Source organism: Eutrigla gurnardus (assembly GCF_963514095.1).
Source record: "Eutrigla gurnardus genome assembly, chromosome: 6".
Classification (NCBI taxonomy): domain Eukaryota; kingdom Metazoa; phylum Chordata; class Actinopteri; order Perciformes; family Triglidae; genus Eutrigla; species Eutrigla gurnardus.
Genome location: NC_139920.1, coordinates 24,437,892 through 24,461,760, shown reverse-complemented (window position 1 = coordinate 24,461,760; position 23,869 = coordinate 24,437,892). Strand labels below are relative to the sequence as shown.

The following is a 23,869-nucleotide window of genomic DNA, read 5'->3' as shown; positions in this document are numbered from 1 at the left end:
CTCAACCAGAAATGTGTGGAAAGCTATTTTTACAGCAAACTGTCTCTTGGAGCATTTATCTGTGTGTGAATGTATAGTTATACCTCACTCCCAATGAGGAAAACCTTGCTAAATTAGATGTATGCATGCTGTTATGGCCATCCCCAGTGTGCGTGCCATCAGTTCTCCCAGATCAATACTCTGATGAATGGCCCATGGACGGGAACAGGGGTGGGCCTGTTAGCCAGCCAACAGCCAGCCAGCAGTATTGGAGTAGGCGCTTATTGACAGTGAAGACTGCTGGCCTGAACAAAAGGGGAGTCTAATGAAATATGAGCATGTGTTTATGATAAATGAGAGGCTTAACACAGGTCTGGTCTCAGGGGGACTTGGTAGGGTTTTGTTCCATTGTCACACTGCCCTGGAGAGATGGACCAAGAGTGTGGAGGCTGTTAGCGTCTAACAGGGTCAGACTGGAGCTGTATTGGAATCTACAGCCAAGTGCAACTGCAGCACTGACTACACAAGTAAAAGCAGCTCAAACAAGAACGATCCCTCATTGTTTTCTTACCCCACCAGGTCACTTAACTGAACCGAGTTAGATACCTGGACTCAACTTTGTCACAAACACTCTTGCTCGTTCAATCCATCTTAAATATATATCTGAAAATAAGAAGAAAACGTAAAAAGTTACATGCACTTACAATATGGTCGAAGCATCCTCAGCATGTTACTTACTAGAAGTCAGGACATTGAGAACAAATCACAACAGCTAGAGGTGTCAATAAAAAGATATGCTCTTCCCTCCAGTTACTTGAAGTTGGCATGACTTATCTCGTTTACCCAGGGAGGCCATCCTGCAGAAGAAGCTGTGGGAACGTGTTTCCACCCATGTGATTGAGAACATCTACCTGCCTGCTGCCCAGACAATGGACTCGGGTACCTTTAACACCACCGTAGACATCAAGCTCAAGCAGTGGACCGACAAGCAGCTTCCACACAAAGCACTGGAGGTAACGTTAAACATCTTGATACGACTGTATTCATTTAGTTAAAGTCAGTTTGTTTCAAGCGAGATGTTGGCCAGTGAATGAAATAGAATCAAACACAAAATCAGCAATAAGTTGATCCTCTGCTGCCATGAGGACATATACATTTGTCATTTGTGTATTTATTTCAGAAACAAATAATGATTTTGCAATTTACTTCTAGAATTTACCCTTGTCATGTACTCTTACAGGACAAGGGTACGATGTGGTAATATGTGCCTTCTCTTTCCCCACTATGCTTGGCCTCCCGTTAGGTTGCCTGGGAGACGCTGCAGGAAGAGTTTGCCCGCTTCATGGCTGAATACAAAGGCAAAGACCAAGATGACATTTTTGACAAGCTGAAGGAGGCTGTGAAGGACGACAGCATCAAGAGGCACAAGTGGAACGAGAGGGCCAAGGACAGCCTGGTAAACACACAGTATACAAGAGTACAGAGAACATTCTAGTTGCTTTAACTCATCCCCGAAGCACAAGTTATTTCATGATAATGTGAATAGAAATAATTTGGTCTTGAACACTGATGCAAATACCAGTTGACGCTAACAAGTGGCACATCTGGTACAGGCAATTGCTTTGTATGTCAACTTTTCCTGTGTGTGTTTGTCAGAGAGTGATCCAGCACAATGCCTTAGAAGACCGGTCCATTACAGACAAACCCCAATGGGATGCAGCCATCCAGTTCATGGAGGAAACCCTGCAGTCACGCCTCAAAGACAGTACGTTACTCATACAGTATCCCAGTATTACCGTCGCTTCCCAGTCTCAATGTGATAACTTACCTGTTGAAGTGTTTCAGATGTAGATACGTAGATCAGTTGACTAACTATGGCACCAACACATTTGCACATTTACAGTTTTAACACAGATTGCACATCCGTGATCACCATGAATCCTTGTGACTTTCGTCTTCTTTCTTCTTGTAGCTGAGTCAGTAATCAGAGATATGGTGGGTCCAGGCTGGAGGCAGAGGTGGCTGAACTGGATGAATCGCACACCAGATCAGGTCAGTTATTTTCTCAGAATTCTTGCGTATATATGTGCTGGTTTTAGATGCACCACAAAGACAGTACAGTACTTACAGCTTGTTAAGCTTGGTAACCATGTACATGTTGACACCCCCCATAAGGATAGTGCTTACTTCCTGTTCTCTGACCTTGCAGCATATTCGTAATGAAACTAAAAATGAGCTGGAGCGCTTGCTGAAGCTACACGATGAGCACACAGCCTACTTGGCCAACGACGAGGTCACCACAGTCCGGAAGAATCTGGAGGGACGAGGGGTTGAAGTCGACCCTGTGCTGGTAAGATCAAAACACGTGGCTCTGATTTTATTTATCTGTTTTGGATCATTTCGGTCTTGGTCAAGCTCTTGCTATTTTGCAGCTGTAGCTTGCATACAGTTTACCATCCATTGACTTGGTTTTTCTGATTTCCTTACTTGGTCAGATCAAGGACACGTGGCATCAGCTGTATCGCCGACACTTCTTGCAGAAGGCGCTTTCTCACTGTAACCTCTGCAAGAGAGGTTTCTACTACTACCAGAGGCACTTTGTGGATTCTGAGGTAAGGAGAGAGGATGAGGTATCCTGACTTGTCTTTCTTTTTCACCTTATTTTAAACTTTATTACGAAGCTGTGTGCCTACATGTGTTTTTTCTAGTTGGAGTGCAATGATGTGGTACTGTTCTGGAGGATCCAGAGGATGCTGGTAATCACAGCCAACACTCTCCGACAGCAGCTCACCAACACTGAGGGTAAGGATTGGAGACACAAAATATGGTATCCAACTTTTAAAGACAAATAAATTATTTTGGAAATCTCTTTTTGATTATATTTATAGACATTGTATATTTTATCTACCCAATAGGATTGTCTAGTGAACCTCTATAATATGGATACTTTGTGTTATGTCATGTAGTTGGATTCGTCTCGTACCAGTTTTATGCTGGCAAGTTATCATTGGAATTTCCATGCCATATTTTGATTTTTGCATTTATAGAATGAGTATGTTGCTGCTGCAGTCGCAATTATGCTCATTTAGGAGGAAGATTCAAAACTGAGTTTAATGGAGACAGCATTATTTTATAGTGCTGATCACCATGAATATCCAGACAAAGCCATATAGTTCAGTTGTCCAGATATGGTCGACTGGGGCAGCTTAACAACCATTACTGTTGACCTTAGCTTTGTCATATGATACCTAAAATCCATAACCAGTCACACATACTCATCCAATTAATAAAATACCAGTATGCTCAAAAACTCCTATCATGACAATAGAAAATTCCTCTCACAACCACTGATGGCATTTATCATGTATTCAAGAATAGAAAGAAAAACGGATGCATTGTTGTTTCATTGAATATTGATTGTTTTTGTTTTCTGTGTGTCGTTCCTCCATTTGTCTTCTCAGTGCGCCGATTGGAGAAAAATGTGAAGGAGGTGCTGGATGACTTTGGGGAAGACCAGGAGAAGAAGACCCACCTCATTACTGGTCGCCGAGTCCAGCTGGCCGAGGATCTCAGTAAGACACGCACAAAGACAATAAATGAACTCCTATGATAAAAAAAATACAATAATACAAGCGTACACTTGAAGGCCATAAGTAAGGAGGCAGTTTGTCACTGTCAGCTTGTCCCATTGATTGGTATACGGTTCTTTCAAGCTATTTGAATTACCTAAGCTACTAGACACCTCATACACTCATATCTCAACTTGTGGTGTGTTTAGCAAAGCTGGGCTCAGACCACAGAGTCACCCCTCCCGACAATAGGAGTTAAAATCTGGTCTGGTTCCTTGGTCGGTACTGATGTTTTTTTGGAGTCTTAAACCTTCTGAAGCTTTTTGCATGTTTTAATCCAGACTTATTTAGCCTTCTGCTTTTGTTTTTAATACCGCAATGCATCATGCTCCCTCTAGCATGATACTCTTAATAATATCCTGTAGTGTGTGATGCTCCATTATTTTTTAAATCTGTATTGTGTGCATGTATGAGATTAGAGAGAAAAACATGAGTGGGATGCAACCTCATTTCAAAATTTTAATATATTAAAACTCCTGTAGTCTGAGCCTCGTTTAAATTGTCCTTCAATAGTAAATCTTGAAGTGGCCAGTAGGTGTCAGTAGTGGTAAAGGAAATGCGATTGACTACTCTGACATAGCACTAATTATTCAGTTGAAGCTTCAAACTGAAACAGTGCAGACAGTTGGAATAACTTGTCAACTATGTCTTTTAAAGCTTCTTTAAAAGGCGGAAACACTGTTGCTCTTCTTTCAGACACACCAGTAAGTAGAAATGGTGACACATTGTAAACAGGGCTGTGAGTATTGTAAACATTACTTACTCAGCGACAAATGCATCATAATCACACCCTGTTTGATTTTGCCCGGAGGCATCTCTCTGATCTTGATAACATGTTTGTTTGTTTTTTAATATTGGAAAATGATATGTAAAATTCTCCAGTTCCTGCAGACTTTAGATAAATTAAAAATCAGATATCCACCATTGAGAATAATTGACAAGCACTTTCAAAAAGAGCCTGCTGGCTTAATATCTTCCATCTAAAGTTATGTTAGTGTTTTATTAGTTAGTGTTTTATTAGTTAGTGTTAGCGTTTTATACATTAAATAGAATAATGGAATCATCTTGGGGTGTATTTCCTTAAGGAAAATATTGTAGCAGAGTTGTTTGAAGGAAATGAATCATCAGTTGGAAAATCCTTGTGTTTTCAAAGGTCATGAACCAGACCCAAGCAAAGAATATTGAACGTGCCTGCTGTGCTCGTTTGTTGTGTGTTTGGGTAGAATGAGGCTTCTATGAGTCAAACCACCGGTATGGCTCCGGTCTCTGTTTGAGCCTGGTGTTAGCCAGGGACGGATGGAGAGGTTTTCTGAGTTCTTGGCGCCTCAAACGACCCCTGTAGATGTTGACTATTAGTCATGTGTTGGACTGTGCCACCAGTAATATAACCAGACCTACATATTATATATATTCATATTGTCTGGCGTTTCCATGGGTATGCACATGTATTTCTCTATAGTGGGTTGATTGAGGCACACTGCTGGTTAGCACCCCTGGACAGTAGATGTTGGCAGTGCAATACATGAGAATTTCTTGCCTAATGTGTCCCTGCTGGTACAAGGTCCAAGCCAAAAAACCCTCTGTGTTAAAGCACATGACCAATCTTCTCCTGTCTATCTGTGGGAAACTTGTTTCTTGCCTATGTGCACATATGTGTTTGCATACTAGATTCAGAATCAGTAAATGTCCTGCATGTAGTGCTTGTACAATGGCACTGTGCACACCTTTTTTTGAAAGACTCTTGTTGGGGGTGGGCCCTAAATATCCACTCATGTTTAACCTGTCTGCATGCTGAGGGCTCCTATTAACAGGTAGTACTTTTAAGGTTGAGTCGTCTCCTGCTTTAGTCTTATTCAGCAAAACTCTATATGCTGAGGGAAGACTTTTTCAGTGGAATTTGATCATTCTTTTTTTTACAAAATCTCAAGTGTGTGTATCTTGATGGTGTTCAGATTTTATTGTAACACTAGGCTGTTTAAATGGGAGTTTTTTCCACTTTTTCTTGAACTGATTACTCGTACATTAACCGTATATTTGGCTTTGTAGTGATAGCATTCAGTTGGTGGTGCTTTGCCCTTTGCCCCTGAAAAATCCTGCTGTCAGATATTCTTGGTTTCTATATACAGAATCTAATTGAATGTTTGAGGCCCCCATCAAACATTAACCTTGTAAGTGTTCTCCATTTATATAAACACACACACACACACAGTCACTATTGTTTCCCCGTCTACATATAGACTTCCTGACGATGTATGACGCAAGACTTTTGGTGGTTGGCCCATCTCTGTGTGTTTGATTTGGTTGACTCAATTATCGCCTTGAGAAAACAAACACACACACCCCATTCACTGACTTTCCCCCTCTCTATTACTACTAGTTAAAACACACATGAAACCAAATCATACAGGAACAGGATTCACACTGTATTATGCATTCAAATAGACAAACATGCACACACACATTTCACCGACAATACAGGCACAGGCAAACAGAGAGAGAAAGGAGATACAAACGCACACACACACTGTCGATTTCATTCCTTCTGCAGTGGAGTCAGGTTTTCTTGTGACACCAACTGAGGGGAGGGGAGAGTAGAGCGCACACACACACACACACACACACACACACACACACACACACACACACACACACACACACACACACACACACACACACTCCTGTCTCCATTACATACTGTCTGGAATGCCCAGACCTGCCTGGCCTTGCAAATCCTGCAAGGCAAGTCGATCCCAAAACCTTCCCAAACCCACTTCCCAGCACCAAAGACTCTGCTAACCGATAGATGTGGGAACGCGGTTGGAATCCGACATGGGATCTAGAGGGTAGAAACACACCTGTGCATGCACACCATGCCATCTCACAGGCTCATGGGCTCATGATAGCATGTTAGTCCAGTAAATCACATTTTTTCAGTCATTTTCACTTTCACACCTGCTGAGTTTTTTTTTTTTTTTTTACAATGGGAATCAAGTAAAGTGAACAGCATTTCCCACCAAAGCTCTTTACCAATTCCTTGGCAGAAAAGGCTTCAGCATCGGCACAAATAGCCAAGAGGCTACAGAACCACAGATATGTCAGGTTTTTGACGTACAAAAATGTATGTTATTGTACAGTGGTTGTGATGTAAACTTGGGCGTAAATGAAACAAGAGCTTAAGATGTTGATAAATCTCTGTCTGTGGTACTCCCGGCGTTTCAGGTTTCCATTAAACCACAGCGTTATGGGTCCCATTGGGCTGGGGACAGACGTTATTCCCCATGTCTCTGTCCCCTTTCCTTTGTACTGTCCAGCAGATGCATGAAAATGACCCGAAAAGTACTAAAATACATCTAACACCTCTCATTTTGTCGTAACTCATACCTACAATATATTGCCGCAAATATGCCTCTCAGCATGCTTATATCACTAAGACCTAATTTAATGGCGATGGCAGATTTTTTCTTTCCCTTCTACCAAGAAAATGTGTGTTTCAGACTTTTAGCTTTGTCAGTCTGTCTGGTTGAGTTAGTGGGTGAGTGGAAGATCTGGGTCATTAGCCGTCTGACACTTTGCACAGACCTTTCTGTGTAATGCACCCTAGACCCATGTGTGTGGGCGTGGGTATGTGGGTCCATCAGTCTAGACTAACGGCATTGGCTTAATGGGGTTGACTCAGTGACACGCCTCAAAGCACAAAGTGAGCGAACTTCTGAGGGGCAAAATAGTTTGTACCAAAAAGTTGTATCTGCAGACATTTTTCACCAGTGGTGCTCTTGAAATGTCTTGCTGAATTATGCATTTGCATGTTCAGTTACATTCCTGTGTACACACTGTATTATCAGTCATTTGGAACAATCAAAATCCACCCAACATCCATGCTAACCTCTTCAGGAGGTGCCATTGTTGTTTGAGCAGGCAGTCGCTTCTCTGTGACATCACACACACCTAAAATACATCCTTAACTGCGTAATCATGTGACATCAATGCAACTTCAACACCAACCTGTTAAAATTTTCATTGTTTTGTCTAGTTATTCAAATCGAGGGTTTAGGGCACTTGATTGGAACCACACACACCTGTTTATATGCCATGCAATCTACAGGAAAAGGGATTTTGTGTGCATGCCTCTCTGTGGAGCAACTTCACTTGATGCATGTTGAAATCATCATTTGGTTGTTCCATCATCAGCCCCGCCCCACCACCCTCCACCATTCTTGAGCCCTTTTAAAAGACAGCAGGTCAGATTGCCTTCGGTCCAAACTATGGCCTGACCCCACAGGTCAGCCGGCTGATACCACAGGCTACTTGATCCAACTCGCTTTGTTATCCATCCCTCCATCTCTCTGTCACTTTTTCCGCCTACTGTCAAATTCTGTCAAACTGACCCTGTCCCTGTCTCCTTTAACTCTACCTTGACAGAAGGGGGTAGAGCCCTTGAGTCACCACCTTCACCTCGCAACCTCCCAGACAGCAGGAGAAAAGAGGGGACAAATAGGAGTCGGTAGAAACGATAAACACACTTAACAAAGGCAGAAATGTGCTCCCAGGGGCAGTAGGTTGTTAAGTTGTATGTGCCCCTACTCGCAGGCAGGTTTAGCATTGCTCAGGTTACAAATGCAGGTCAGGTGTGTGCCTCAGTGAGGGAGTGTGAGAAAGCTCTGTTAATGAGTGGTACAGTGTGTGCGCGTGTGTGTGTCAGCGTGTGCCAGACCAGCTGTATGGCACAGTGCCGTTTCTGGAGCCCAGCCCAGGCCTAATGTTCATGCAAAGGCCTCTTAGGAGTCCACTGGGATGTCGCTTGGCTGCTTCATTGCCCCTCATAGAAATTGTGATTTGTGTGTGTATGTACTGGAAAAGGTACTGTGAGGGTGTGATTTGAGAAGGTGCTTTATACCAGTTTCCAGAATGACTACTCTGTTATGTAGTGTTAATAATCAAATATGTTTATATTTTATATTATGAGCTACCAGACACTTCACGCTGGTGAACAGAAATTAAAACTGTACCATGTCAAATTTAATTTATAGCACACTTCTCCTCTTATTAAATGAGCTGTTGGTGGGAGCTAAGGCGCTATTTGTTGTATTTGCCCCTTTACTTTTCTTAAGGTGCCCTTTTTTTCCCCACAGTTTGGAGAAATTGTTGTGTAAATTGCAGTGACAGTTCTTCTTTTATTTCTCCACTCCACCTCTTCCTCTGTAACATGAAGTGGCCGCCCCATAAAGGGGAAATAGCGGTTCCCAGCTGTCACTTGCCTCGTGATGGCATGTCAGCTCGATGAAGAGCTTGCGTACAGTGCACTGGCACGAGCATTCACACTCACACACACGCTATGGCTCTTATTTACACATTATTACATCAGCACTTCTCTTCAGTGTGTAGTTGTTCACAATCTTAGTCATGAGGAAGAGGTTATGTGAGAGACCACAGTAAATACATTATATATGGGTGGAGGGTGTCCACGTATGGATGTGGGTGTCCTTTCGGTCGTTATCATGAGTTTTTTACACCGTGCAAATAGCTTTTTTTCTTGCCAATTTGGCAGTTTCTCAGTTTTTCAAAGGTCTACTTTAGTGTTGCCTGGCTCCCATTGCACTTGACCCCATGTCTATGTCTATCCCTGCAAGGGCCCACAGACCGGGGCTTCCCTTTTTCAGGGTAAGGTGCTACAACTCTTTGCTGGCCGATTCATAAAGGTTCAGTCAATCTTGGTCTCTTGCTCTTGGTTTGGCCCCTTGCCTGGTACCACTTTGCTTGGGAGACCCTACCAGGAGCTCTTGCACCCCGCGACATGGCTCCCAGGGTCACTGTATTGTACAGTATTTACATTTTCAACTACTGTATGTAAACTCAAGTCCATTTCCGGTTGATGGCACATTTGATTCGAGCAGATTTGAATGAACGACGCAGCCTTTTGCAATAAGATCTGGAGGTTTATTGCAACTGATGAATGGGGATAAATGTGAAGCAAATTGCAGATCTCAGCTTTTATTTGTAAGGTATTTTAGGGATAAGGAATTGAAGGTGTCAACAGAAAGTGCTCTCAAGAGGCAGTGATAATGTGTGAAGTGTTTTCATGTTTGCGCATGCAGTCACTTTCTCCCTTTTCCTTTCTCTGGTGTGGAAGCAGAATACAATAAAGCTCTGGTTGTCTGGGCTTGCTCACCGGAATGCCCTCTCAGCCTCTCGCTCACTTCGTTTCCTTTCATCTCCTCCCCCCCTTCTCCTTTTGAGCAGCTTCCTCCGGAGTGATTAGTGAGCGCTCCTCTCCTGAAGGATGACGTATCGTCCTAAGGTGTTGTATGCACATGTGCCTGCATGATCACAGTGAACAAATGCTTCAGCAAAGCCGAGGGGGGGGACTCGTTTCTGGCCCCGCCAGCATTGAGACCACAGATCAGATCGCTATCGCATGGCGGTGTATGGGTATGATGTATAAACTTAGAGCGTATACAGAAATGTGGCTTTGCTGCAACAGTTCCTGCTATATGTTCCTGATGATGTTTGTGTGTGATATCAGTGTTTGTGGACAACATCCACTGACCACTGTGGTCTGTGCTTTTTGAAAGAAAAAAAGGTTAAAAATGCCAACTTGTTATGGATGGAAAGTGAGATAGTGGGAAGCCTGTCTGCTCTTCGGCATGTTATTGCACTCTTACTACAATTTAACCTTGAATTACTTCATCTGTGGCTTTGTTTCTCCATCTATTATTCTAGTGTTGCCACTCACTCCCTCCCTCTAACACACTGCTTCCTTCCGTATGTCTCACTCCTGTCTTTTCTCTCTCTTTTTTTCCCTCTTGTCTTTCTTTCCTGCTCTTTTTTGCAACACTCAATCCCACTCTTCCTGCCACAATCTTTTTTTGTCCCTGAATGAAATAGTTAGACAACAGCGTTGCTTTGTAAAGTGAGGAGGCTTAGTATTGATACAACATATAAGTTTGTGTTTTCCCACGAAGGAGGAAACCGCAGGCTGCCGAGTTGCTGCCAAATTATCCATTTTCCTCCCCGGCAGCATCAAGTACACAAACAGTAGATGCTCAGTTGTCATAACACTGGCACAGTCTATGCTGCCCCCCCCCCCCCCCCCCCCCCTGCATTTGATCTAATCTTATCCAGTTAATGTGTGAAACCAACTTCCAAAGTGGGACTGACTTTTCCATCACAAGGCACCCTCACACATCTGTAAATGTCCCCGCATCTTATGACAGCTTTCTTTGTATTGTGGTGTACACAAGGCATTTTTGTCTTCATATCTGGTTTACATTAGGCTTCCTTTTCATATCATAACTTATATTAGATTCATTGATTCGTTTTAATCGAATTAAAATGATTTCTAACTATTTAATTGATCGTGAAAGGAAAGATTTTCTGACTCCTTAAATGTGAATATTTTCTGGTTTCTTTACTCCTCTATGACAGCAAATGTTATTCCTTTGAGCTGTGGTCACAAAAAATAATAATACATTTGAGGATGTCCTCTTGGGTTTTGGGAAACACTAATTGACAGTAAAGACAACTAATTGATTGATTGGGACAACAGATTAATTGACAATGAATATAATAGTAATTTGAAGCCCTGAGAAACTGTCAATACTTTTTTCAACTGCTGTAAAACACAGGAAACCTCCCCTTGTCTTCCTCCTCTTCATTCTCCTCCACTCCGTCAAGGCTTCAACCAGCAACCTGCCCCATCTACCAAAGTCTGACCTGCATCTCTTTCCACTTTCATCATTCATCTCTTTCCACTTCCTCCCTCACTGTCTCTTACACGTTTCCTGTCTTCACTCCTGTACATCCATCCATCCATCCTCACATGTCAACAACCAGGAATGTGTTTCTAAGAAATTTGGCAAAGCCATAGTATAAGCAGCTAACTAGCATCTCGGCTCTTGATAACAGCTATCAAACGGTGGCCAGGGTGATCAGGCACAGATAAAGCAACAATTAAAACTCAATCAAATGTAATAGTACTAATAGCAATAAGACAGTACTGCTCATTACCTGTTGTTACAGCATTGATAGTCTGGTTTAGTTGGCTGGCTAAACCATCTGTCGGTGATTCTGAATATCCTCCCCGGATACAGATAAATCCAGTGGACTAAGGAAACGACAAAGAGGAGCTGTGGGTTTTAGATGACAACCAATCAAGAGGCGATAATGGAAGTGGTGATAAAAGAGTAAGACTATAAAGGAGAATGTGAAGCCATCTTTCATTCTCCTCCAGGATAGAGAGAGAGCAAGTGTGGGAAATAGGAAAGAGAAGGAGGTTTCAACTTCTGTCCACAGCACAGTGTAGCCACTGGAGACCCATTTCCACTGATCCTCCTGTCACCCAAACACATGCAAACATCTGACATCGGATGCTGGTTGAGATGGTGTAATACGAAAACCATATACTTCCTCTCTGCGTAGGTGGAAGTAAATTGCTAACTTTAGGTCGGGGGTTTTCTCATGTCATGACCATACTGTCCTCGCAGTTTAGTCTAACCCTCTTCTTGATTTACTGTTGTCTTGTTAAAAAAACAGAAATTTGTTTTCTATGGTTGAGAATACCTTCTACAGGTTGGAAAAAACGTTGTTTCTAATAGATGCAAAGCGCTGTTTTCTATATGTCGTCAAGGTAATGCAGAGTCTCTGGATTGCTTACGTTTAAAATTGCATAGCAAATCATCAGGTGCCCAGAAATGAACATTTTTGAGCGTCTCAAGAATGAGATGAACTGATTATTAGATACTATGACCATTTCTAAAACAGCAGTATTACTTTTGTCAGCCTTAGCAAGTAAAACACCTGCAGTCCTTCAGCCTATGGGCCTGAACAGGCCTTTGCGTAAGGCTTTTAGGAATTCCATGTGCATTTGCTGTCTCTTAGTGTTGCATGGACATGGCGGCGTGTGCGGTCTGGAGCAGTTGGAAACACATATTTACCTGAGGGGCAGCAGAGGCCAGAGGAGAGCCGGCCTGTCTTATCTCTCTGTTGTCTTGTTTGATCGGCTGGTTTGGGGTCAGTGCCGTGTCAAGAAAGGGCTGAGGGAAGGTGATTTAAAAACGGATCCTTTTCATTTAGGTCCAACAGGGCTGGATGTATGCATTCCTTTTTTTTTTTTCAAACTTGAGTGTCTTTTTGTTTTGTGTGCTCACTCCGGGTTCAGCGTTGGTTAACTTGGGTCAACACACCTGTGGCCGATTCAGCAGAGAGGGGAGTTCCTCTTGAGGGATTATGACGGGATCTCGGTATAAACCAGACTTGTCAGCCTCACATCCCCAGGCCCGCGTGGCTACTCGAGATTGATTGCCACTTAGCCTCGGCACAAGGCTCCATTTGACTGTAAAAGGTGAGACGTGGATAACTTTAGACCCCTGACTTTCTGTGATTTACGCCATGAGTCACAAGTAGACTTCCTGTCCCGGACCTGTTCGTATTTAAGAGTATGAACAGATCCGGGACGTGATTTTGACTGTTTTGCCTGCTATATTTGGATGATAAGTTTGTGATTATAATCATTTACATACTGTTCTAGCTCTTCCCTCAGTTTAAAGCCATCAGACCTAGAGTATACCCACAATCTGCTAAATGTTGTCACCACTATCATCATCTTTATAACCCCCTGTACTAAAATCTCCTAAAATGCCTGGGCCTTCAAAGGCACGAGCAATGCTTGACAATAAAACCTGCGCCATACAGCCCAACGACGGGCGTCACCTAGCTCTTCAAATGAGTATTCTGTGCATTTTGCCATGTTTTTGTCTAGTCTGCCCCCGGGCTGACCCCAAGCATTGACCTGTTTAGACCTACATATGTCTTTCCACAGGTTGGGCTGCTCTCTCCCAGGCATCTGTTTTCTAGATAAGAGCCGTGACTGCAACGGCTGATTCATTGCTCCGACACTGACATGGCATTTGGGCTGTCGAGATCCCCGTTCTCCACGTCTCCCACGGCCCGGGTTTTTATAGCATGACAATCCAGATTTAGTGACAAATCGAGCAGCATTGCTCGAGGAAAAAAAATAGCCTTTTTCTGTTTGTTACATTAAGAGATCGGCTTTCAAAGACGGAAACGGCAGGAGCGTTAAAATGTTCAGTGTCCCTGCCTACACTGTGACCCTGGCAAGTCTTGAGGTATAAACGCTTTTCTTCATGAATGATGACAGGTTGGGACACGAACCAAAACCCTCCGCCCTCCACTCTCTCTAGTGACCATGCTGGGAATTGCTGCTTTGGTTGTCAGTGGAAAAAAAGTTTTAAGAGAGGCCAATGCTAAAGGAGCCTCAACCTTGGCACCGAGCTTCATCCGTTGAAGTCTCTCTGTTGCCACTTTTTCATAACGGCCACCCTTTTTCTTTACAGGAGAGTAGCCATCTCCCATAGTGAGAGGATTAGTTTCTATCTCACAGTGCGTTTGCAGGCCTCCCTGTCCTCTCCTTCTCATCTCCTACTCTCCTCTGTTCTCCCTCTCTTCTGTGTTGGCTACTTGTCCAGCAGGGCCATGCAGTTTCACACTCTAATTACAGGTCAATTAAAGCCTTTGTGGCTCAGCCCTCCTTCTGCCAGTGCTTCGGCCGTAGCAGGCTTAGGGAACTCGACAGAGTGAGAGTGAATGAGATATCATTTCATGTGGAGATCAGCCGAGAGAAGGCCTTGAAAGAGGGCATTTGGGGAGGGGGGGGTGGGGGTGGTGGCTACCCCTCTCTTTCTCTCAATGGGCAAGAGTCCCTCCGTCCTCACCAACTCACACAGCACCCAGCATCTTAAAGAAGGGGCCTCTGGGATAGAGGCCAGAGGATTATGGGAATATTCATGACCAGATAAAGGGGTGAGCGGTTGAATGACAGTGTTTTGGGGCTCATCTCTTAGGTAAACAGGAGCCTAAATGGAGTTTTAGATCACTACTCCCACTGCTCAGTGAGGAACAGGGAGTAGCGACTCACTGTTTTATTTATTTTTTTGTTGTTGCACTTTCACAGGATGGAGAAAATGAAGCTTTGTGGCCTTTTCTCTTCCTCTTTGCTGCTGTTTTTTTGGTGGCCAACAGATGGTGTGGGGGGAAATATCTCTGTTTCTCACAGTCTTTATCCTCACAATATTGTGTTTTCTGAAAGACATCATTCACATTCACCAGTGGCCTCCTGGGCTCCTCATTTTTAAGACATTAAGGGAGTGTTTAAATGTATGTTAGGATAGGTGGCTGGATCTTCTCCACATTGGGGACACAGGAGGTTTTGTCCTTGATGGAACCGGGCAGTTGCTGCACATCTTCGGATTCTGTTTATTATATGTACTTTGCATGGTTGCTTTGTCTCTTTAAAATGTAATTATACTCTTTATTTAAGTTCTGTTGGTTCACCTGTGGGTTCTCTTTTTTTCTGGAGTTTTTTCTTATGTTGTATTATAAAGCCTTGTGATGCAAATGAGTGAATCATGATTTGGGGACGTGTGCAAATGGGTCAGTGATGTGTCAGCAGCAGGTTGGCGATTTCCAGCCTCCCAAGGTAAACTTTTCCAGACAATCTGGGGATTCAAACCTGTGCCTCTTCTTATTGCTAATCGAACCGCGGCTTCCCCAAAGTCATTAACAGAGCTTGGTGTCTCTGCCAGACAGTTGGCAGCATCCTTAATGTTTGACCCCAGTTAAGCGGTCTGCATATGAAGCATCCAGGCTCCATAGAGGGCCTTTATCGTCAGCCACATCTGAGCCCACTTAGATACTTTGAAGCTTGAGCCGGGGGATTTCCCATGTTTTGATGATCTGACAGTCGGTACCTTCCGACCAATAACGCACACCCATACCTCACTTTTCTTTTTTTCTTCTTCAGGTCGCACAGATGTTGGTAAATCCCGCTGTGATTGGCTTGAATTGAGCCGTGTTGTTTTGCGGTCAGCAGCACACACGACTGAACTCCCGTCAGTTGCCTTTGAGCCGTGCCCTGCGGTGGGCTGCGTGTTGGAATGGCATACCGCAGGGTAATGTTTCATTCAACCCCACACCTGCTGCAGTGACTTGTCAGCGTGCCCCTCGACAGGCCCCCTTAATGCCTCCATTAGGTCTTGTAATCTCCACCTAACGCCCTGCCATTTTTCCTGAGTGTGTTAACAGACTATCAAAGGACAGGGATTTTTTTTTTTTTTTTGGTGAAGGTAAAAAGAGGTGGATGCGGCGGGACTGTAAGGCTCTGTCGCTGGTGGTTTTGCCTGTGTGTGTGTGTGTGTGTGTGTGTGTGTGTGTGCCTGCATCTCTCCTAACAACCGTGTGCGTTTCATCCATCAGGAAAAGGATACCTTAGCAGCCGTGCTCCCATCAAAAGGGGGGTTGCACACAAGCCCCCTAAGTATGATATTTAGTTTCAGCCCAAAGCACGCACAGTTATTATCACCTTTGTGCTGACCTGAAATGGACACTTGGGGACACTTGCTCTGAGGTCCAAACCCCAATGATTTATCTGCCGGAGTCCCTTTTTGTTTTTAAGCTGTGTTTTCATCGGGCCCTCCTCGTAGGGAAAAATAACCAACAATAGGTTGCCCATGGATCTCGTGTGGCTGATTGATCAAGATAGAGCAGTGCTAGTTTGTTTTTCAGAGCCAGTGTTTGAGTTTGCGCTTGGGGGAGATCCAGACAGATTAGCGAGGGTGACGGAGGAGCGGGAGAGCCGGCCAGGCCTTGAGTCGCAGCTGGCATTGCGAGCCGCGGCTTCCTTTTCTCTGCGTTGGCCCACAGACTCCCTTCAGCCACTGTTTAACCAGTGATTAAGACTGCTTCAGACGGCTCGCTCGTCTCGTGTGACAGTACATGTTGGGTGGAAGGATTGCTCGTCGTCGGACAATAGGAGTGCAGTCATGAAAAGAAGTGACTGATTTGTTTTTCCAGTAGATTCCCCCCCCCCCCCCCCCCCCCTCTTTCTTGTGAAATGTTGTTGTTATGGTATCTCCTTCTGTCCATTAGCGATGTGCCCGTGAGGTAAATGCCATGAAAAGGGGGAGATGAGAGCTTTGATGTGGTCGTTGCCTTCATCATCAGATGTGTGAACGAGGTCTGCCTTGAGGTTTGCTTGTGTCAGAGGGGACCATCTGGTGTTTTGGTAAAAAAAAGGGAATTTCTACCTGCCGAGGTTTACGGAGCGGATGGGAATATTGTTTCATATTTTCACTGGTTAAAGAGCTTTATGTTATTAGATGTATAACCTGTTACATCCTGGTTGCTTTATTTAGTAGTCTGAAAACACAGCATGACATTCAGTTTCACACTATTTGATGGAAACTATTCAAGGTGTTGACTCTTCAGCTGTCCTGCATTAACAACAGTCCAAAACCCAAAGACAACCAGCACACTAGGGCTGGTACTAGTGATGATGTGTCTAAGCATGATTGTGCTCACATAATAGTAAAAATGCCCATTGGCTTTACCCAGAGACCAAACTGTGGTCTTTTAATATCTGGTTTTGTGTGAATAATTTATGATTTAAAACAAAAAATCAGTGAATGGTTGGCGTTTCCATTAAAAGACTCACTTGCTGATTCATTTTCAATGATCAAATAACTATTTTTTCAGCTCTACAGTTTACTATCATAGAAGGGAAAAAGCATGTTTATAAAGCTGAATTAGTGGATTCATGGCATCTTTTTATTGGAAAAGGACTTATTTCACCAATCAAAATGACTGCAGTTTTCTGTTGGTTCACAAATGTATTGTTTTGAAGTGTTTTCGTGCTTGTTTTGTATATTTATCAGGGTTTTTCTAACCTGCGTTGTGTTCTTTTCCACAGAGAAAGTCCGTGAGATCCAGGAGAAACTTGAAGCCTTCATAGAAGCACTTCACAAGGAAAAATAAGACAACCAGGTATTTGTATATTTATTTGCAGTAAAATATGCGTTACCTGAATTGAACAATCATTAAATGATAGTAAACGTTTGTTGTAACAAGCTCCTCAGTCAGTACTGAATCTGATCTCTTGTTCCTTCTCCCTTTTTCTTTACAGACCTGTTGGAACTAAATGGATCACAGAGAAATGCACTGAACATTGACAACTGAACCTGTAAACGACATCATCACATCCTGACCCTGCCCACATCACTCACCTCATTTTAATACATGTGGCTTCCTCTTCACCTTTTGACGCTGATAAAAAAAAAAAGAAGAAAAATGTGCACCAGAACCGAAGGAAATAGTTTTCAAGCTTTCTCTTTGATGCCGTTTTTTTCCTTCTCTCTTGCGAACTGTCCTGGGTCAAGAGGGGGGTTTCTGCACGGGAGCCTAAAAACGGACGGATCAGGAGGAAAATGAGAAGCATGCACGGTGTTGTCGGACATCTGACCTCTCATTTTGAATAAATGAGCATCTTGTACATGTTAATCCCCCCCTGCTGATGGTGTCTGTGTACATGTGTGTCTTCACTGATTCAAGAGCCTTGAATTTAATACCTTCATCTCTCCTGGTGCTCCTAAAACTACGTCATGATATACCTGGTACACAAAAACATCTTTAACATTAACCAATACTGTTGAGTTGCTCTTAAGGTATCCCTCCAAGCTGCAGCTATACTCTATAGACTACATCTACCCTCCATGTACCCTGATGAGTGTGGACTTCCAGCGGATGTCCTCACCTGGAATCTGTCCAATTAGAAAGTAGCTGCTTGGTTTCAGTGTTCAGCTTCCCTCCCAGCAAAGCTCCAAATTGTAACGCCACACCAACCGCTCGTTAACCAGGACATATGAGCAGCTCTGAATGTGTCGGAAACATTTATTATGTAGATATATATAGATTTATTTCTTATTGTTTTTGATCTAATGGGGTTTATTTTGACAATACTATGTTTGTGTGTCTGCCAAATGCACTTAATGTCCTTTTGTTTATACCTTTGTCTCTGTTTGTGATGTGTCCACTTCCATCATTGTGCATCAATATTTCATCAATAATATTCAAAAGTTGCCACTAATGGATAATACCAAAATTCAAAATTATATGATTGGAAACCCGCTCGATAGAAAATGTAATAAACATTCATTCAGGAGGCATCTAGATTGTTTAGACATATTTTAAAATATTGCATTATTATTATATTATTTTCTAATGCCATATTGCATCATCTGTTAAAGATGTTCCAGTAAAAATACATTACAATACATTTAAAAAAAACATTCTCAACCAGTTTTAGAGGTACGTTTCATTTGTTAACACACACTATGACACTATGTGTCCACGTTTCCACTTTAGACCTGGATCTGGGGGGGGGGATTACAGTTTTCACCACATATTCTGTCCTATTTGTCTATTTGGCAGGACAGATGGGGTGTATGTACATGTACACAGTACAGATGCATGTGTACTTATCCACTCCGCCTCTGCTGTCTGACTGAATTGTCTTGAAGAGCCTCTTGCTGCTTTAGGGATGAGATCAAACACCCGAAAACAAAGCTATCTCCCTTTGTAAATGAACAGGAATTATCCTCAAAGTTAAGAAAAATAACTAATAGATGATGTGCGTTTTTTAAACTGAAACAACTCACTCATTATTCGACTCGCTGTCCAGGCCCGGGTCTTGTGCTTCTTGTCTCCATCACCATTGTAGGCATCGTTTCACGTTTAAGCTGTTTGACCGAAAGTGCAGTGAAAGACCCTATATCCAGTCATTCATGTGTATACTGGTGTATATATCTATCTATATATATACACACACACACAATAGGCCGTGCATTCTGTACAGTTTAAGTTAATGCAAAGTCATTGAGCTACTATCATGTACAGCACACGCGTGTGCAGAGTGTGTAAGAGAAGAATCTGAGTTGGGTTCAAAGGTTTTATGTTGTAGAAAGTAATGTTTGCATGGTGTACCCCATCAGATGTGCTTTATTTATTGAACTTGTGTTTGAAAGAGAGAAAAAAAAAAGTGAAAATAAAATTGACGAATAAAAAGTAAAATGACCTTTTTCATGATGTATCATCTTGTCCAGTTAGTGTTATATTTGAGGTTGCATACTGTTAAATGCATGTTCACCTACATTTGCTTATTTCAGGGTTCATATGGGTGCTGGAAATCCTTGAAAACACTTTAATTTTAGCGTGGTGTTTTCAGTGTTTGAAAAGTGCTTGGATTTAGAATAAAGTGCTGGAAACTGCTTGAAATGTATGTTCTATGTGATGATATATATGATATAACACAGAAAAAAGAAGATCTCCATATTTGAGGGACTGAAAACAGAATTTTCTGACATTTTTGCATGAAAAATAGTTGGTGATTATGTTTCTGTGGATCTGTTAGTGGAATTAGTTTTCCTTTCATTTGTGGTCCTTCTGTAAAAAGCTGTCTCCAAACATCATGTTAGTTGTCACATCTCATTTAATGTGATGATCAAGTGCAATCATAAGAATACTGAGTATTGTATTGTATACAAATATGTAGTTTGCCACAGCTGGAAGGTGCTGGAAAAGCATGAAAATGCACCTTGAAATGCTTGAAAAGTGCTTGAATTTGCCTTTGGTAAAGGTGTAGGAACCCTGTTATTAGCAGTGAACACAATGCAGCAGAGGCTGGTGGGAATGCCTTTAGTTTTGCTGCTATCTGGTCATAAACCTTGCGATCAAAATCTCAAAATCTTGCACGAGTCATCCTCTGGGGATGATGAATCATATCAATCCATCCTCTATAATGTGTTGCATGTATATGTGTGTGCTGTTGTCCCTACAGCTGGTTGCATCTGGATGCATTGACCTGTGAGCTGATGCGATGATGCCTCCGCTTAAGTTCTGGGCGAACCCTCAAGAGTGTTTGACTCTGCGGGCGGTTATCTCAACCCTGAGCATGCTGAAGACACGTCGCAGCCCGAGGCGGGAGAGGCAGGCAGACAGCTGACTGATTAATAAGTCAGAGTCCAGAGGTCCTCCACTCCTGGGCATCCTCTCTTCTTTCAGCCTCGTTGTTACTTCATCTCCCCCCGTTGCTCCAAGGGGAAGCTACAGTGGGGAGGAGTAGATGTGGAGGAGGCGAGGCCTCGTCCTCACCTCCATCACCTGGGGTTCCACACACGGAGGTAACTGCCTCACGCCTACTTGCTATTTCCTGTGTGGCACTGTTTTCTCTCAAAAAAAAAACAAGGGAAAGGGAGTAAAAGAGAGCCTAATGACTTTGTAGCAGCGTTGAAAAGAAAGGGGGAAAAGTCAACCTCCAGCAGAAGGCCTTTGTGCTATCAGATAGCCACGTTCTGGGAGGAGGGAGGCTTGCCGGGACACACTATACACCATTAGCATCTGCAAAGGCCGTCACGTTGACTAATAGCCAGTGCCACAACGGCACAGTGGTTCAGTTTGTGTTTTCCCTCAATCCCCATTATGTCGGTGACACAAAAGCAGCCTGGCCAGACTTTTCAAATGTGCCACAGCAGCGGACGTGCACAAAGCTTCATTTCTACTCTTTCTTAAGGAAAAAAGAAAGGCCGATCTTGTTGCTTCGTTTTTTTTTTTTTTTTTAATCCCCCCACCTCATCACACAGACACATTCTGGGTCTTTTGGCAGGGGGTGTGGCAGGTCGGTATATGATGAAAACATTGAATAAGTCTTAAGAAAGGGCAATAAATTGCGGGGATGGGCGTTTTTTGGCGGTAGCAGCAGTGTTAGCATTTGTTTGCCTTCTTGTTGGCGACTCCGGCTTTGTTGTCGTCTTTCTGTCTCCCTCTGTGATCGAGCCGTTTGTTGAGGTTGTGGGAGAGGCAGAGATTCTAGGGACCTGATTAACGTACGAGGCCGTCATGATGCACATGCTTTAAAGCATCCTCAGGTGGACATTTACCAAAAGTATAGTGGTTTATGAAGTCCACTTTAATGATTGTTTAATCAATCAAAATTCTAACAAGGTCATAAAAAGTGTAACAAGGATACAGATTTATTCCTGTGTTTTGAGAGATGTGCACCTTTCAGAAGGTCAGACTCTATGAAGCTCTAAAAGCAGATCATACAATCTAGCTAATTGTTTTTTTATACTCATTTTGGATTTTTTGAGCTCTTCTCAGTGATTTGAAATTAGCAGGTGCATAAAGATGATGTCACATATTTTTGTGCACCAATAATTTCATTAAATTTTTTCTTTTTAACAATATTTTTTTCCCCCTGAGTTAATTTCTTTGTTGCATGTTTTGTTTATTTAAACCACAAGTGTGTAGGATTTAGTGACACCTTCCACCCTCCACTTGCCCCTCCCTTTCCAAGCGTGTCAGACTACGGTGGCCTTCAGGTAGTTTTAAAGGGCTCCTTCTAAGCTAATGAAGACACATTAATTTCAGCTGATTAAACGCTAATTAAAACATAGTTATGATTGCTGATTGACTTATAGATCTGTCTAAATCACACAACCTTTAATAAAAATATCTTAAGCCAAGATTCATGTTTCAGGATCCGTGTTCTCCTTTTATTTATTTGCATGCATGTACATTAAATCTATTATCTTTTTTTGTATTGTTTGACCACCATGTTTTATTTATGGTCTGCATTCACCATAATAAATACTGAGAGCACACTACAGTCTGTCTGACTCTGTGTTGCTGTTGTTATTTGAGGAGACACTAAAAAAACACATTCATGTAAAAGACAGTGATTCGGGCCCATGAGTGTCACTTATCAGCACTTCAGTCAACAAGTGCAGATAAATTAGTGGATGCACATCTAACACTCCGCTGCCCCGGGAGACAAACTGACACTGTTGAGTCACCGCTGATGAATCTTATCAGAGCAACAGGCTTCCTTCTCCGCCTCGGCCAACAAAACCTCCTACTGTCCCCGGGGCCCGCTGCTTTCTGCCCTGCAGAGAATAGTGTCACAATTGGCCTTTGTGTTCATTATGTTAGAGGCATCTTCCCATTGCGCTGTGGGGTCCATTCCAATGCAGAATTAGGCCCATGGGGATTTTAGCCAAGTCACAGAGGTCAGCGACCCCATCTTGTCACACCCCCAAACACACACACACACACACACACACACACACACACATACAGAGAGCGCTCTTCTTATTCTGTGTGAGCTATAAATTATGGCAGCACTCAGTGCTTCAATTTTAGGAATTGAAGGAGAGTCGACCGTGTGAATCCCGTGGTGGTCCTGTATCTGTGTGTGTGTGTGTGTGTGTGTGTGTGTGTGTCTGTGTGTGTGTGTGTGTTTCCACAGGGGCTCTGCAGGGCACGTTCTCACCATTCAAGTCTGACGTCCATCCTGAAAGAATCCACAAAATGAGCTCATCGTCGTCCCACGGCACGGGACGTCATAAATGAATCGACCCATTGTGGAGGGACAACTGTCCCCCGGACGGTAAATCTAGAATTTCCGACTAATCTCCCACAAGACGCTGGGTGTTCAGTCGCTCGTCACACAACGGGAAACAAACAAACACACACACAAGAGGATGACCGTTGCTTAAAATATCACATCAAAGTTGGCCTCTCGTCTGAATCACTTTGGGGTTTTTCTTATGTGAAAAGCCAAGACAGCGATTTAATGACAAAACAACATGTTTCAATCCGATGAGCAGAAAGAGTGTGTATGATCCTTTCCTACCTCATTTATCCTATTAGATGGCTTCCCCAAAAATCAGATGATCAGTGATGTCACAACCATGACTAAATATGACATCATTCAAGGAGGAGGAGGACGAGGAGGAGGAGGAGAAGGAGAAGAAGAAGAGGAGGAGGACAAGAAGAAGAAGAGGAAGAGGAGGGGGGGAGAAGAAGAAGAAGAAGATGAAGAAGAAGAAGAAGAGGAGGAGGAGGAGGAGGAGGAGGAGAAGAAGAAGAAGAAGAAGAGGAAGAGGAGGAGGAGGAGGAGAAGGAGAAGAAGAGGAAGAGGAGGAGGAGGAGAAGAAGAAGAAGAAGAAGAAGAGGAGGAGGAGGAGGAGGAGAAGAAGAAGAGGAGGAGGAGGAGGAGGAGGAGGAGGAGAAGAAGAAGAAGAAGAAGAGGAGTAGAAGAAGAGGAGGAGGAGGTGAAGAAGAAGACGTCTAAAGTGTGACTGGAGTGATAAAATGCTGAAATAGTGGGTGATGAAATGAAAGGATTGTGTGTGTGCGTGTGCGTGTGTGTGTGTGTGTGTGTGTGTGTGTGTGTGTGTGTGTGTGTGTGTGTGTGTGTGACAACAGAGGGGGGGAACTTTACTCTGCAGAATGGAGTTATGCAAAAGTTGCCATGGCAAAAAGTGATCACGGCGCACACTGTTTCTTAATCGAGTGGAGGTCCCAGCGAGTGGGAGGGTCCCGGTTTTATAGCACAAGAAGCGGCTCCGGGTTTGCAT

The 23,869-nt window shown here is 43.2% G+C and overlaps 1 protein-coding gene across 12 annotated transcripts in view; it reads left to right on the top strand.

Annotated features, from left to right (window-relative positions):
• The window catches only part of opa1 (OPA1 mitochondrial dynamin like GTPase), a 32,741-nt gene extending 13,214 nt beyond the window's left edge, over positions 1 to 19,527 (top strand). For all 12 annotated transcript variants that reach the window (XM_084010989.1, XM_084010996.1, XM_084010994.1 and 9 more), the window contains 10 exons: positions 827 to 992; positions 1,283 to 1,435; positions 1,636 to 1,744; positions 1,952 to 2,031; positions 2,189 to 2,329; positions 2,475 to 2,591; positions 2,688 to 2,781; positions 3,441 to 3,551; positions 17,368 to 17,441; positions 17,581 to 19,527. In XM_084010989.1, the coding sequence (XP_083867115.1) occupies positions 827 to 992; positions 1,283 to 1,435; positions 1,636 to 1,744; positions 1,952 to 2,031; positions 2,189 to 2,329; positions 2,475 to 2,591; positions 2,688 to 2,781; positions 3,441 to 3,551; positions 17,368 to 17,432 (1,036 nt within the window). In that variant the 3' untranslated portion in view covers positions 17,433 to 17,441; positions 17,581 to 19,527. The remainder of the gene's footprint in view (positions 1 to 826; positions 993 to 1,282; positions 1,436 to 1,635; positions 1,745 to 1,951; positions 2,032 to 2,188; positions 2,330 to 2,474; positions 2,592 to 2,687; positions 2,782 to 3,440; positions 3,552 to 17,367; positions 17,442 to 17,580) is intronic.
• Positions 19,528 to 23,869: the final 4,342 nt, after the last annotated feature.